At 38.0% G+C, this 14,673-nt stretch overlaps 1 protein-coding gene across 2 annotated transcripts in view; it reads left to right on the forward strand.

Annotated features, from left to right (window-relative positions):
* The window catches only part of LOC150109739 (solute carrier family 35 member F5), a 456,325-nt gene that overhangs the window by 319,573 nt on the left and 122,079 nt on the right, over window positions 1–14,673 (forward strand). For both annotated transcript variants that reach the window (XM_090409943.1, XM_090409951.1), the window contains exon 10: window positions 8,885–9,044. In XM_090409943.1, coding sequence (XP_090266069.1) covers window positions 8,885–9,044 — 160 coding nt within the window. The remainder of the gene's footprint in view (window positions 1–8,884; window positions 9,045–14,673) is intronic.

Here is a 14,673-nt window from a genome sequence, read left to right on the forward strand (position 1 = left end):
AGCTCTACGTTACCAAGTCCTTCCAAAGGTCTATTAACGACCACGTATTGCTCGAGTCATCCTTCGTCTTTGCTATCTCTGGGTCAGGCCTCGTAACAAAGTTGTTCCTCTCACTGCTACCGGATATAATCTGATTATAGGCTGAGAAAACTACGGGTTTTCTCCACTCCCTCAGGTGGGTCATCCAGCGGCTGGCACGATTCTGCATGAGCTATTGATTCTCGTACGGCTCTCCGCGGAATACTTCTCAGCACTATCAGGAATACGGCCCGCTGTCTGAAGACATAGCCCCCCCCTGCTCTTCCTATCTCCGATCACTCATCGAGAATCCTCGATATCAAAATCCTGGAAAGACAAAAAGAGGCCTTGCAACTTGGCATGTATTGCCTTATATATTCCTTTTCAGCGCCCTCTTTCTCTGTATTCTTTTTCCGTACGATCCGTAACTTACATCGCCTTAGGTTGATCCTTTGCTTCCCCCCCCCCCCCTGCTACTAGGTGTTGTTTTGGAGGAAAGTGCGCTTACGTCAGCTTCCCCATAAGCTGCAGCCTTCGGCGTTACGGTAGGCACATGCGGCCCAGACGTGACCTTTGATCTGTTGGTCATTGCCTGTCTGGCAACTTAAGATATTTTGGTAGCTTAATAAGACATAAAACAAGCTAGTATTTTTTTTACATACAATGCTAATCTGACATAATTCCCGATCGTAGCTTTCCATCTGACAATAAATATTTCCAATACATTACACATACTGATATACACTTTCACATACAATAAACTAGGTGTTCCTCACCTTCCGCTGGTAAGCAGGTATTATGCATTTTTTATATTTTTTGTTAAACTTTCATGTTAAATTCCTGAATGAAGAACTTGTCAAGAAGTTCTCCATTCAGGGTCTAACAGTTGTAATTTACCTCCCGCCGTGGTTCGAACTTAATGAGTGGTACAATAGAAAGGAAATCAGGCAAATCATCAATTAAACTTAAAGAAAAACATTTAATCACAAATCAGACAGTTTACACAATACGAACAAATACTGACATATAATTGCACTGACTTTAAGGAATGAATATAATCATCCAACTTTTCTAATTTTCCCATAACGTGTAAAGACATCAATTCACGTAGGAAGTTCTATCTAAGGTCAATCATGCATTTTATACACTACAATGCTAAAGGTTATTCACTTATAAACAACAAAGTTAGCTCTCTGTGCTTCCACACTAAAGTCCTTTCATTAATCATAGCCTTCAAAACCTAATGTCCCTTTTACAATTACAAATATCCTTCTTTAACACAATTACTAAACAAATCAAAGTTTCTACATTACCAAAGGCTGGGGAACTATTTGACCCTCACATATATCATGACAGAACTTCTGATTCTTGATCGCTTCTTCAGTTGACTTTATCTGCTTTATTCTACTGATAGGCCCGGACTAGACATATCTCTGCTGAAGAAGGTAAGTGCTCGCCGCTCTCTGTTAGACTGGCTCGCCATGGCTTTACGATCTCCGTGGTGATCAGGAACTCTGCTCCGCTGGGCTATTCGTTGACCGGCGATCTGCCCATAGACATTTCAGCATGCTCCAACGACCCCCAAAAGACCTCCATCTTGAAGACCTCTCCAATGCAGGGGGAAGAAAAAAAGACCTCGAGCCAGCTCCGCAATGTCTTTTAAATCCCGCACCCGATGCTTCCTTTCTACATCATCATTCTCTCTCCCTTTGCCCACAATACCTTACCTCTCCCAAAGAAGTGGTTAGTAAATCTCACAGTTTGACCACAGTAAGACTATGCTTTGGATATCTTGCCCAGAATCAAACGGGGGGGAGAAAGTATTATGCTTCACCAAAACAAATATAAACTTGAAAGACTTTTCTTAGAATCAGCAGCAGATCTGTTAAACTAGACCAATCTTAATAAATATGGTTGTGTTAAACTTTCCAAGATTTTGGAAACTTTCTTTCTTGAGCCTCCCACCCAATAGCTAAAGAGTCGATAATACCCATAGAAGGCACCCTTCATAGGACTTAGTTTTTAGTCTATTTTTCCCCTGCTAATTGTTTTGAGTGTTTTTGTGTATTTTTTTAAAGTTTTGAAATTGTATCCCTGATGAAATATGAAATATAGAATCCAATAAACTTAGATGAAAGATGAAATATAGAATCCAATAAACTTATTTTATTTAATTTGTGCTGTATTCATTCCATTAAACCTAATAATGAAATTATATAAGTGGATATTAAATCCAGCATTATTATAAAGCCAAATGTAGAAACTATGAAAGCCTTATCAAAATGGACTAATAGAAAGTGAATATATAGACACTTGGGCAGCTTTTGTTTTCTATGTAGTCTGCACTAAGGCAACTCGTGAATGCTGGTGAGTATATTCTCGTAAGCTTTCTGGTCATCTTATTTTATGAAACTCATATAGTTTCTACATTCGGCTTGGAAATGATGCTGGATCTAATATCCACTTATATAATTTTGCATCACCAAACTGAAGCCTTTTGGCTCTTTATTTTAGTAAATAACTAATAATAAAATTAAACAGCACAAAAGCCTAAATACTAATATCTCTTCTTTTGAACAGGAGATATTCTATTCAGCATTTTTATGCATGTTTGTTTGTTTGGTGCATGAAAATGCACCAATCAAAATCAACATTTTTATAACTGCTAGAAGGCTGCTACATATGTGTTGTGGTTAAACAACTCTGTAAAAGAAAATTGCTATTTTGTGTAATAATTGGTGATATTTCTTGCGTTTAGTATAATATCATGAATGGTATATACTGGTAGAGCCTGTGAGAAGAGAAAAGAGGTGCGGTTTGTGGCATGTATTTGAGGGAAAAATGGAATTACACAAAAGTGACAGATTGCATTCGAATGGCTCTGGAGTGAGTGAATTGGAGAAACTTTTGCGAGATGGAAGGGCAGTGCATGATGAAAGCAAGAGATCTGAAGTAAGAGGTAAAGTGAATGATCAGTAGAGTAGTATCAAAGAGACTGAAGTGCTTGGTAATGGATACAGTAGTAGTAGTGTGAGCGATGAAGAGATAACAGGAATGCAAGAGGAACAAGGAAACGGGGTGGGGGAGCCCAGCTGGACATTGAGATATGGCATAGAGAGAGAGAGGAATGGAATGAGTCATGATGTGAGTTAAGTTATAAAGGTGATTGGACAGGTGCAGTGAGGAAATCACACATGTGGCTTGGGTAGGACTGATTGTAGACCTAAAAGTGAACTGCTGTGTTTATTTACAAATGCTGGAAGTATCAGAAATAAGGGTGGTGAAATTGTTTCACTAATTGAGTTCATCCAAAAATTGTTGGAATCAGTGAAACAGTTAAAATGAAGATGATATCCTGATTGGAAAAGAAATGGAAGTGGACAGTGGTTTTTGCAAAGATAGAAAGGACAAGCAGCGAGGATAAGTACTGATAATGATAGCAGGGGAATTATATCCATATAAGGTCTATGTGAAAGTGGAAAATAGCAGAAATGGTTTTGGGATGGTGTGAGGTGGAGATTGGCAAGAAAAGATATTTAGTTGCATGTTATAAGTCAGAGAATGTGGTAAGAGGTGAAGATGAAATGTATAACATGGGTTAGTGAACAAGGGAGGAGTGATTATTATATGTGATTTTATTTATGGCAGCATAGATTGCAATGAAAATATAGCATTTGGGAATAAGGAAAATGAATTTTGAGTTCTTGAGAGACAACTACCTTAAGCAGTATGTAAAGTAGGCACAGGAGGATCAAAAGTTTTATATCTGATCATTTCATCCAAGGATGTAATGGTGAGTAGTTTCGCATTCCTCCCCTCCCCCAATTGGACGAAAGAGATCACCTGGATTGTGGCTAACTATATGAAGACTTCTTGTGAGGAAAGGATATGTGAAAATGCAAGGCTAGTGATTATGACAAAAAATTAAATAAATAATAATACTAAATGCTGCTACAGGACAAAGAGAATACTTAATGGCATCAATGTGTGTGTGTGTGTATTTATTCCAAAAGTCAGAAGGCTAAATAAGATGTGTCAAATGGAGGAATGAGGGATTTAAGCATGAAATCTGGAAGAAGGTACCTTGGAGGTAGCACATCATGAATAATGATAATAATCAGTTGCATGAAGGGTATACAGAACAGGCCAGAAGAATACTCATTTGGTAAGAACAGTAAAAGTGCAGTACAAGCATAAATTTGCAAATCAGACCAAGAAAAACCCTTGGGAGTTTTTTCGATATGCAGCGAGTAGAAAGAATGATTGATGTTCATGGATGAAAGTGGGAGATTGGTAACTGCTGGAGAGGACACAGTCAAAGTATATTCATTGAGTAGTTTATCAGGATGTTTCATCCTCAGTGTAAAATCAGAAACTCGTTTAGGGAATGCAATGAAAGAATACTTAATCATGAGTAAGCAAGAGGTATGTAAGGAGTTAAGTAAGCCAGATGTCAATAAGGCAACAGGACTTGACATATCACCATGTGTCTTATGAGTATGTTACTAGGAGTTAGAATAAGTTTTAACCCTCCTGTTTAATCTTGCAATAGTAAAAGTCCCAAAGGAATGGTAGAAAGGTAAAATTGTTCTGCTTCACGAAGGTGGTAAGGAGGCTAAAAATAGAAATTATAGGCCAATCTCTATATCTGTCATTCTAGTTAAGGTGTTGGAGAGGTAGGAAACAAATATGTATCGATAACAGTGACATTCTTTGTGCTTGTCAGCATTGGTTTGTTTAAAGTAGGTTGTGTTTTACCAACTTGCTTATAAACTATAACAAGGTAATGAACGTATTGGACAAGGGTGATGCATATATAGTGGCATACTTAGATTTTGCAGAGGTTCAATAGACTGCCACACCACAAGTTGGCAACTAAACTGAAGCAGATGGGATTGGATGATATGAGGATGGTCTGAAAAGTTCTCTATTTATAATTTCAAAATTATTTTTATTTTTCAACATAATCTCTGTTAAGACACAAACTAATACATTTATTCCAGCAATGCTCCAGCACAATTATCCCATCCCTGCAGTGGTTCTCAGTAAGATCTGCAAAATATCCCTCTACAGCTGCAATCACCTCTTGATTCGAAGAAAAACGCTGACTGCAAGGAAGAGTTTTAGTTTTGGGAAGAGTTAGAAGTCAGAGGGAGCCAAATCTGGAAAATAGGGTGAATGTTCCAACAATTCATAGTGCAGATCCCTTAATTTTCCCATTGCCGAAACTCCTTTGTGGGCCGGTGCATTGTCCTGATGAAAGATGATTTTTTTTTCTCACAAATTTTTTTGTCTAGAATGATTAAAAGATCAGAATAATATTTCCCGGTTATTGTTTTCCCTTTTCAAGATAATTAACAAACAAAATGCCTTTTAGCATCCCAAAACACCAATTCCATGGCCTTTCCTGCTGATGGAACCGGCTTTGTCTTCTTTGGTACTGAACAAATGGTTTCTGTCCACTGTTTTGACTGCTGTTTGGATTCTGGTGTGTAATGATGGATTCAAGTCTCATCCATAGTAATAAATGGATGCACAAAATCGGTTTTATTCTTGTTAAAACGCTCCAAGCATTGTTCAGATATTTTCATGCGAGTATGTTTTTGATCTGCTGTGAGCAAGCACAGCATCCATATTGTGCAAAACTTTTTCAATTGCAAGACAGGATGTTGTGATGTGTTGCTATATTTACCAATTTTCAGATTGATGCACCAAAGAAGAGATAGTCTCAGCAATTTCATGCACTTTGACTTGCTGGTCATCCAATACCATATCGTGCACTGATCAATAATTTATGATGATGTTACACTTTTTGAACGTCCTTCACGTGAAACATCTTCAAGGGTGGTTTGGTCAAGTTTAAAATCAGCAGCCCATTTTTTAATTGTCGAAAATAAAGGAAAAGAGTGCCCATAAACTTTTATGAACTTTAAATGAATTTCTTTTGTCATTAAACCTTCTTTTACAAAGAATTTTATAACTGCACAATACTCAATTTTATCCATTTCAAGTGATACAGAGAATACTTTTGCTTCAGACAGCTGTATAAAGCAAACTACTTGATAGAATGACTTGCAATTTCACATGGATGCTTATGACAGATGTACCAACTTAGAAAAAAAAAATCTTGCCGATAGTGTTGCCATCTGTGGTCGAGGCCAAGAACTTTTCAGACTACCCTCGTAGAATAGTCAGTTGGTTAAGCTTACTGGATATCAGATAGGTCTCAGCAAGTTGTGTATGGGGCTCCAAAATCCCAGAAGAGAGAGAGAAGTCCCTAGTTGTTTGCTATAGTGGTCTGTTTTGGGTTTATTGTTATTTAATTTGTATGATATTGGGATAGGTTTAACTTGTGATATGCAACTGTTTGCAGATTATGTAAAACTGGGGAGAGTGATGAGAATTAATCAGATGTGGCCTTACTTGGAGGACTTGAATAATTGTATAAGTGGGAAATAGTATGGAACTGTCAGTTCAGTGTTGCAAAGCATACAGTCCTGAAATTTGGTACACAACAGTGGAATGCTAATTATACACTTAGTGGAGAAATTTTGAAGGAAGTTTAGGAGACAAGACCTTGGACAAGTTCAGAAGTCACAATGTACAAGTTGTGAAGTCATTACATCAGATTATGGTAATGATGTGGATGACCGTAATTTGCAAAAAATATAGGTTTTGTTTCCATTGTATAAGAGCTTGATCATCCCTTGTGTGGATTATTGTGCACAGATTTGGTCCCTTTGTTTTCATGGTGATTGAGGATATGTTGGAAAGGATCCAGAAAAGATTAAATTTCTAACTGGTCTTCGGAATGTGGGATATGAAGGTAGATTGAGAGAATTCAGTTTGCAAAGTCTCATGAATAGGAGGAAGAAAAAGGATATGATTGAGACATTTAAGTTGGTAAAGGGTTTGTTACTGGGTTAATTTTGAAGAATCTTGTTTATAGTGGACAAGTGGGTAGAACAAGGGGACATTCTTGGAAGTTTTATGTAAGGAGGGTGTGATTTGGGACATAAGGAGAAGGTTCTTTACATGGAGAGTAATTGGTGAGTGGAATAAATTTAAATTGTGAATGTGAATGAGTTTAAAATCCAGATTGATGGTATTTGCATAAAGCAGTGTGTGTCTCATGATGAGTCATTGACTTCATGGAAGTCTGGTGTTAATAATTACATGAACATATTCTTGAGTATATTCTGAAATCCAGATTTTCTTGAATTCTATCCTCCTATCCTAGATTGGAGTTCTTGCAATGTATAACCCCACTTTTTGCTTTGTGAATTGAAAATAAGTAAATAAAATAAGAAGAAAAAAATTGTATTAAGATATAAAATTTTAGTAATATATATTCAGCCAGATAGTCCTAGAATAACTTGTGATAGACAACCAAAATTACTGCAGTTGACTCTCACTATAAGAAACTACTGAAAAGACCTTGTAAATTAAACTTGCCAAGAAATTATATTCTTGTTTAATCCTTAATCCAAATGTCAATAAACAAAGATTATTCATGAAATATCTTCATGACTAGGCTGCTTTTATATAGAGGCTAATAACTTCACTTTTACTGCCTAAGCATCCTGTGATGCAAAATGCACATCATTCAGGACATGTATGCATTATGGGAAGGGCCACTAACCAAGTGAAAAAAAACTTTTCACAAATATCTCTAATCCAGAGTATTTTAATAAAGTGTTACACCTTTTTAGTACTTGTATATGGGAATTATGACTTCTCCATTACCTCAACCTTGGTGTCTCTTCTGGGTCTTGCTGATATTGATGAGACCTCAGTAGAGGTCAAAACTGATCTGGGTAGTAGTCCTTCTCATAATGCATAGCATTATATACATGTCTATAAGGATGTGTGCTTTGTATTATAGAATACTGAGGCAATTAATGTGATGTCATTAGTGTATATGTTACCGCTAAAGTGCAGAAATCAGTTATTCTGCAGATTAACTACGGTGATCCGTTAATGTGCGGAAAATTGTTTCATTTCTCAAATTACCTAGGTAATCTGCACATTACCTACTAGGCACTCGTTAAAGTGAAAATAAAATCTTTGCTGGAACAACAGCAACGTTTCCTTATGTTTAAATTAAGATAATGTTATTTATTTATTTTTTGATATCTAAAGAATCAAGTTAATACAATCAATCAACAAATTAGTTGATAGAATCAATCAATTAATATAATACAAGGAATCAAACGGTTTAAAATATTATTACAATTAAGAAAAAAAAACATGATAAAATTATGTTTACTTATTAAAAAACCAAACTAAAAGTGGAGGGAGAGGGGGGAAGGAGTAGGGAAAAGAAATGAGAGAAACAAACTTTTGAACTTTAACGATACGGAAGCCGTTAATGTGCACATTACTTAGGTAAAATGTGGAACACTCTTGATTCCGCACGTTAACAGAGCAAATCAGTTAATCTGCAGATTAGCCAGGTAATGTGCACATTAATGGTTTTCGCACTTTAGCGGTAACATATATACAAGTAGCTTAGTCATGAAGATACTTCACTCACAAACTTTGTTTGCTTACACTTGGATGAAGAATTAAACACAAATATAGTTTCTAGACAAGTTCTAATTTAAATTATTATGGAGTATTATTCCATAAGCAATTCACTTTATTAAACAATTTGTTATTTATATAACAAACTATTCCTACAAGTTTGCCATAGTTATTTGACTGTAATTTCTTAGACATTTTGCGATGCATTCCTAAAAGCATAACACTGATGAAAACTGAGGCCACTTAGAGTGTGTGTGTATGTTACTCAGAATCAATTAGAACTATGTTTAAATGTAATAAAAGTTAGAAATATTTTGTACTCAACTTTTTTTCCTTACAGGATTTGTTGGACTCTTTAACTTTTTATTAATATGGCCAGGTTTTATTCTTCTTCACTATACTAAAATTGAAGAGTTTCAGTGGCCATCACAACATCAGTGGCTGCTATTACTTAGTAATGGATTAGTTGGCACAGTTTTGTCTGAATTGCTCTGGCTCTGGTAAGTTGATTAACATCTGTCTTGATTCAGTAAACTATTCCATAAATAAATCTCAATTGAACAACAAATAATATGAATTTGTTTTTGATAAATGAAATAAACGACTAGCTTCTTTGGCCAAATGAATTGAATTCCTTCTCTTCATCCAACAGGCTGTGTGTTAAAATTCCACAATGACATGGATGATTGTGAGAGTCAAGGTGAGTTTTTATTAAACTCAATACCAGGCAACAAAAGGAAGACTTTTGTTGCCTGGTGTTGAGACCACCACCGTTATTCAAAGCCTGGGCTTTAAAACATGCCACAAACCATCTTTGGAGCTAGATTATCTAACCTTTAGTCCATCAGTAACATTAGGTACTATAGGTTTCAACCTTTTGTGGGTGGAATTTACATTAAAAAATAATGGAAATTGCTACATGGCCTTTGTGAAAAATGGAGTGTTGCTTGCTGTGCCCTTTTACTAAGTAGTTCTCCTATTATTGTTCAGCATATGGAGATATGCTGTATATTCTGTGTTAGCTTCAGTCACACACACAGTATGGAGACACAAAATAATGAACACAAAACAAAAATAAATCGTATTAAAGAGAAAATACCCATGCTGTTTTAAGGAAACCTGGGCAAAAGTGAAAAATCATCTACTGGAAAAACTTCGTATTTAGTAGAAAATCAGAAAATTATGTACCATATTTTTCGATAGATAATGCGCACCCCAACATTTTCATCACTTCTTTTGCTGTACAGATAATTCGTAGGTGCCAACTAGCGGTAGAGTTAAAATCCTACACAGCACAGTTCAAGCTTGAAGTGGTAGAAGTAGCAAAGGAAAAAGGGAATCGTGAAACAGGTAGATTGTTCAGTGTTGGAGAAAGTAGCGTTCGTGAATGGCGAAAGGCTGAAACAGTCCTAAAATGTGTACATATAAGGAAACGTGCTATGATGTTTAGAAGCTGCTTGTGGCCAACCATAGGAAAAAAAAACTATTTGATCGGGTTAGTGAAAGAGCTAAAGGTATGTGAATATCTACTGTCCATGTGTTGCAGGAATCGCAAAGAATTGCGCAACACAATAATATAAAGGATTTCAAAGCCTACCCATCTTGGGTTTTTGGATTTATGATGAGAAACAATTTAAGTGTGCGCTCCTCCACTAGTGTTGGACAAAATTTGCCGTGCGACTGGGAAACTAAATTAGCTAAATTTCATTTGTTTCTGAGAGAAAACTGTCGCAAAACCTGTAATTTGTTATGTGCAAACAGTTAGTCATTGAGAATGAGGTTCCCATAAGTTTTGACAGTCCTAGTTCTAGGACTGTGAATCTGAAGGGAGAAAAAGAGGTTTCAGTTGCTACAACAGGGCACAAAAGGTCTAACTTTGCTGTGGTTCTCTGCTTAAATGCCACCGATGGTGATTTTCAGAAGGTTGTGATTCCAAAGATATTATTGTTACTGCTAATGATAAAGGTTGGATAAATTCCGAGGTTATGAAATTTTCGTTGGAGAATGTGTGGCGAAAGAGAAAAATGGCATTTTTCAACCCAAAATCTTTGTTAGTGTTGGATTCGTGTAGGACACACACGACAGCAGAAGTTAAAACAATTGTAAGTATTCCAAATTGGCCATCATTCCAGGTGGTTTAACAAAAAAACTCCAACCCCCTTGATCTTGCAGTAGATAAACCATTCAAAGACAATTTGCAGGCTAAGTGAGAAGACTGAATGATGAATGGCATCCATGAACATAACAAAACAGGGCAGATGAAAAGAACATCATATAAAGATATAGTTACGTGGATTGTAGAAAGTTGGGTTGCTGTAAGTGAAAACTGTGTTAGAAATGGTTTCATTAAAGCACAAGGGAATGCAGTGATGTCCAGTGACAATGATTATGAAGATGAAGAAATACCAAACGGAATTTTTAACGCAATTGTCAATATTGAGTCTGAAGTATGTTTTGGATTTGAATAGTGTAATGTTCAATAAATATTAAGTCATATCAATACTTCTACCTTAGTTTTGTTATTTCATTTGATTTACCTCTCATACCTTTCAAATGTATACCACGCATGTTCATTTTTAATGAATTTAGACTTTTTTTTTTTTGTATAGATAACGCGCGTTATCTATCAAAAAATACAGTATATCAAACCTACAAGTAAACTGTCGCAAAACCTGTAATTTGTTATGTGCAAACAGTTTGTTATTGACTGTTAATGTATTTCATCTGCAGGTTGTATTCATTAAGCAGAATGAGAAGTTATTATACATGTATCTCTATGGGTTCGCGGACAGTTCATCGCCCGAACTATTGATTGCGGAAAAAATTCGCTAGAAAATTGTAACATATTGCATTGGTATACTGATACATGAAAAGTAAATGCAGTGCAAGATAAATTTCACAAACTATAATTTTTTATGTAGCCACTGGGGAGCGCAAGTTATCCCATCCCATCTCGGTGCCGGCCCCAAGCCCGCATAAATGGGGAGGGTTGGCATCAGGAGGGCATCCGGCCATAAAAAAACATGCCAAAACCCGGGATGAAATGTCGAATAATGGAGAAAGGACAACGGCTTGGGCGTCCGAGGACTGTGAGAAGTGGGCTTGGGCTACCTAACCAAGGACGGGTTCGGCTAAAGAAGCGAGTCCAACAGAAAGAGAGTGTGTAAAGTAAGAATCGGGTTGCTGAATGTGGGTACGATGAATGAGAAGAGTAGGGAGATTGTAGACATGATGAGAAGAAGGAAGCTGAAGATCTTGTGCGTGCAGGAGACAAGGTGGAAGGGCAATAAAGCAATGGAGCTGGCTGAAAGATATAAACTGTTTTACAGCAGGGTGAATGAGAATGGAAGAAATGGAGTTTGAATCATCATCGACAAGGAGCTGAAGGGTGGAGTCTGCGAGGTGTGCCGGAAGAACGATCGAACTATGAGTGTTAAGCTTGAGATTGGGGGAAGCGTGGCTGTGATAGTGTGTGGATACGCTCCACAAGTAGGTTGTGATGAGGAAGAGAAAGAGGCATTCTGGAGAGAACTAGACCAGGTAATAATGGGAATCCCTGATGGTGGGAGAGTGATCATCAGAGTAGACCTGAATGGGCATGTAGGAAGGCCACAAAGTGGTGAAGAAAGGGTGGACGGGGGTTGGAGTAGTGGTGAAAGAAATGAAGAAGGTAAAAGAATCGTAGCGCATGCTGTGGCCTTTGACCTGGCTATAGCTAACACGTGGTTTAAGAAGAGAGTTGGACACCTGATAACTCATAAGAGCGAGGATAGGATGAGTCAGATTGACTATATTATGTGCAGAAGGAAACATCTGAAGGAGGTGAAAAACTGTGTAAAGTGATTAACGGAGAAAGTGTAGCGGCACAGCACAGGTTGGTTGTGGTAGACTGTGATATAAAAGGGGAAAAGAAGAATAGACGGAAGTGGTGGAAATTGGAAGAGGAAGGTCCAAGGAATGAGTTTAAAGAAAAGGTATTGGAAGGAATGCAGTTACCAGAGGATGTGGAAGAATGGTGGGACGTAAATAGTCAGAATATTAGAAAAATTGGAGAAGAGGTGCTCGGTATTACATCAGGAAAGGAGCCGTCCGAGGATAAGGAGGCATGGTGGTGGAATGAGGACGTACAGTTGGAGATCAGGGAAAAGAAAGAGGCAAAGAAAAAAATGGGACATGACTGGAACCAGAGCTGACAAGGAGGCATATAGATTAGTGAAGAAAAGTGTAAAGAGAGCTGTGGCAAAGGCGAGGGCATTTGAAGAGGTTTATGAAGTACTGGAGAGAAACGGTGGTGAAACTAAGTTGTTGAGAATAGTAAAAGCTAGAGATAAGGCCTCGAAAGACATAACATCAGTTAAGCAGATAAAGGACACCACAGGAGTAGTACTACAAGAGGAGGACAAAATCAGAGGAAGATGGGAAGAATATTTTCGTAATCTACTAAATGAGGAGAATCCAAGAGAGGGGTGCGAGGATGGAGAGGCAAGCGAAGGATCGGTGCAAGACATAAGCAGAGAGGAAGTGTATGTGCACTGAGAAAAACGAAGAATGAAAGGCTGTGGGCGCGGACCAGATACCTGGAGAAGCTTCAGCAGAGAGGGCATAGACATGTAATGGGATCTGATGAGGAAAATTGCCCAATTGGAAAAGATACCAGAGGAATAGAGGAAAAGCATTCTCATCCCAATCTACAAAGGAAAAGGAGATGTCCAAGATTGTGGCAACTATAGAGGGATCAAGCTGATGTCACACATGTTTATGGTTTGGAAAAGAGTAATTGAAGGAAGGATATGGCGGGAAACAAAAATTGGTGAGGAGCAGTTTGGATTTATGCCAGGAAGAGGGACAATGGATGCAATATTTGTGCTAAGGCGATTGATGGAGAAATATAGGGAGATTCAGGCGGAGCTACATATGGTGTTTATAGACCTGGAAAAGGCATACAACAGAGTGGCCAGACAGGCGGTATGGAGGTGTATGAGGAAGAAGAAGGGGGTGTTGGAAAAGTACGTGAGGTTGGTGAAGGAGATATATGAGGGAGCGAAAACTCAGGTCAGGTCTAGTGTCGGGATGACAGAGGGGTTCCCCATTGTCGTAGGGCTCCATCAGGGATCAGCTCTGAGCCCCTACCTCTTTGATCTGGTCATGGATGTACTAGTGGAGGACTTCAAGAAGGAGGCACCATAGAGCATGATGTTTGCCGATGATATTGTTCTCTGTGAATCATCCCGAGTGAAGCTTGAAAAGACCCTGGAAGAGTGGAGAAATGTATGGGAGGAGAGAGGCATGAAAATTAACTGGGTAAAGACCGAATATATATCAACGGGGAGTGACGAGGTTATGATCATACGACTCCAGGGTGAAAGGTTAACTTCAGAGAAGATATTCAAGTACCTCGGGTCGGTCGTCGAGAGGAATGGTGACTGGATGAGGAAATACAGCACCGAATAACATGCAGCTGGATGAACTGGAGGAAGATGAGCGGGGTCCTGTGCGACAAGAGAGTAAGATGAAAGGAAAGCTGTATAAGATGGTGGTGAGGCCGGCGATGCTCCATGGTGCGGAGACGTGGCCTATAACAAAGGCAAGGAGAGGAAGATGGAGGTGGTGGAGATGTGGATGTTGAGATGGATGAGTGGTGTGACAACAGAGGACAGGATAAGGAATGACTACATCAGAGGGACAATCAAGGTGGGACCGATTGGTAAGAAGGTACAAGAAAGTAGGCTGAGGTGGTTCGTTCATGTAGAGAGAAGGAGTGAGGAGTATGTTGGTAAACGAGTGGACTGTAGGGAGGTGGAGGGAAGGAAGAAAAGAGTCAGGCCCAAACTCAGATGGAGGGATAAGATGACAGAGGATCTTAGGGAGAAAGGATGGAGTCAGGAAGATGCCCTGGACCGGAGAATCTGGAAGAAGAAGGTTAAAGATGGGAACGCTGACCCTATTTAACACTGGATAAGGCATATACGAAAGAATAATTTTTTATGTATTATTTATTTAGATTTTAATTAGATTTGCATAACATTTTTATTCTTATAGAGTGAAAGTAATATTTTATTGATCGGTGAGTTTTCTTATTTCTGTTTCATCTTAAAAAGTTGTAAATATTCTTTCTTATTTAAATAACTA

Source organism: Typopeltis vanoorti, chromosome 2 (assembly GCF_054136105.1).
Source record: "Typopeltis vanoorti isolate ZY-2024b chromosome 2, IOZ_Tvanoo_1.0, whole genome shotgun sequence".
NCBI classification, from domain to species: Eukaryota; Metazoa; Arthropoda; class Arachnida; order Uropygi; family Thelyphonidae; genus Typopeltis; species Typopeltis vanoorti.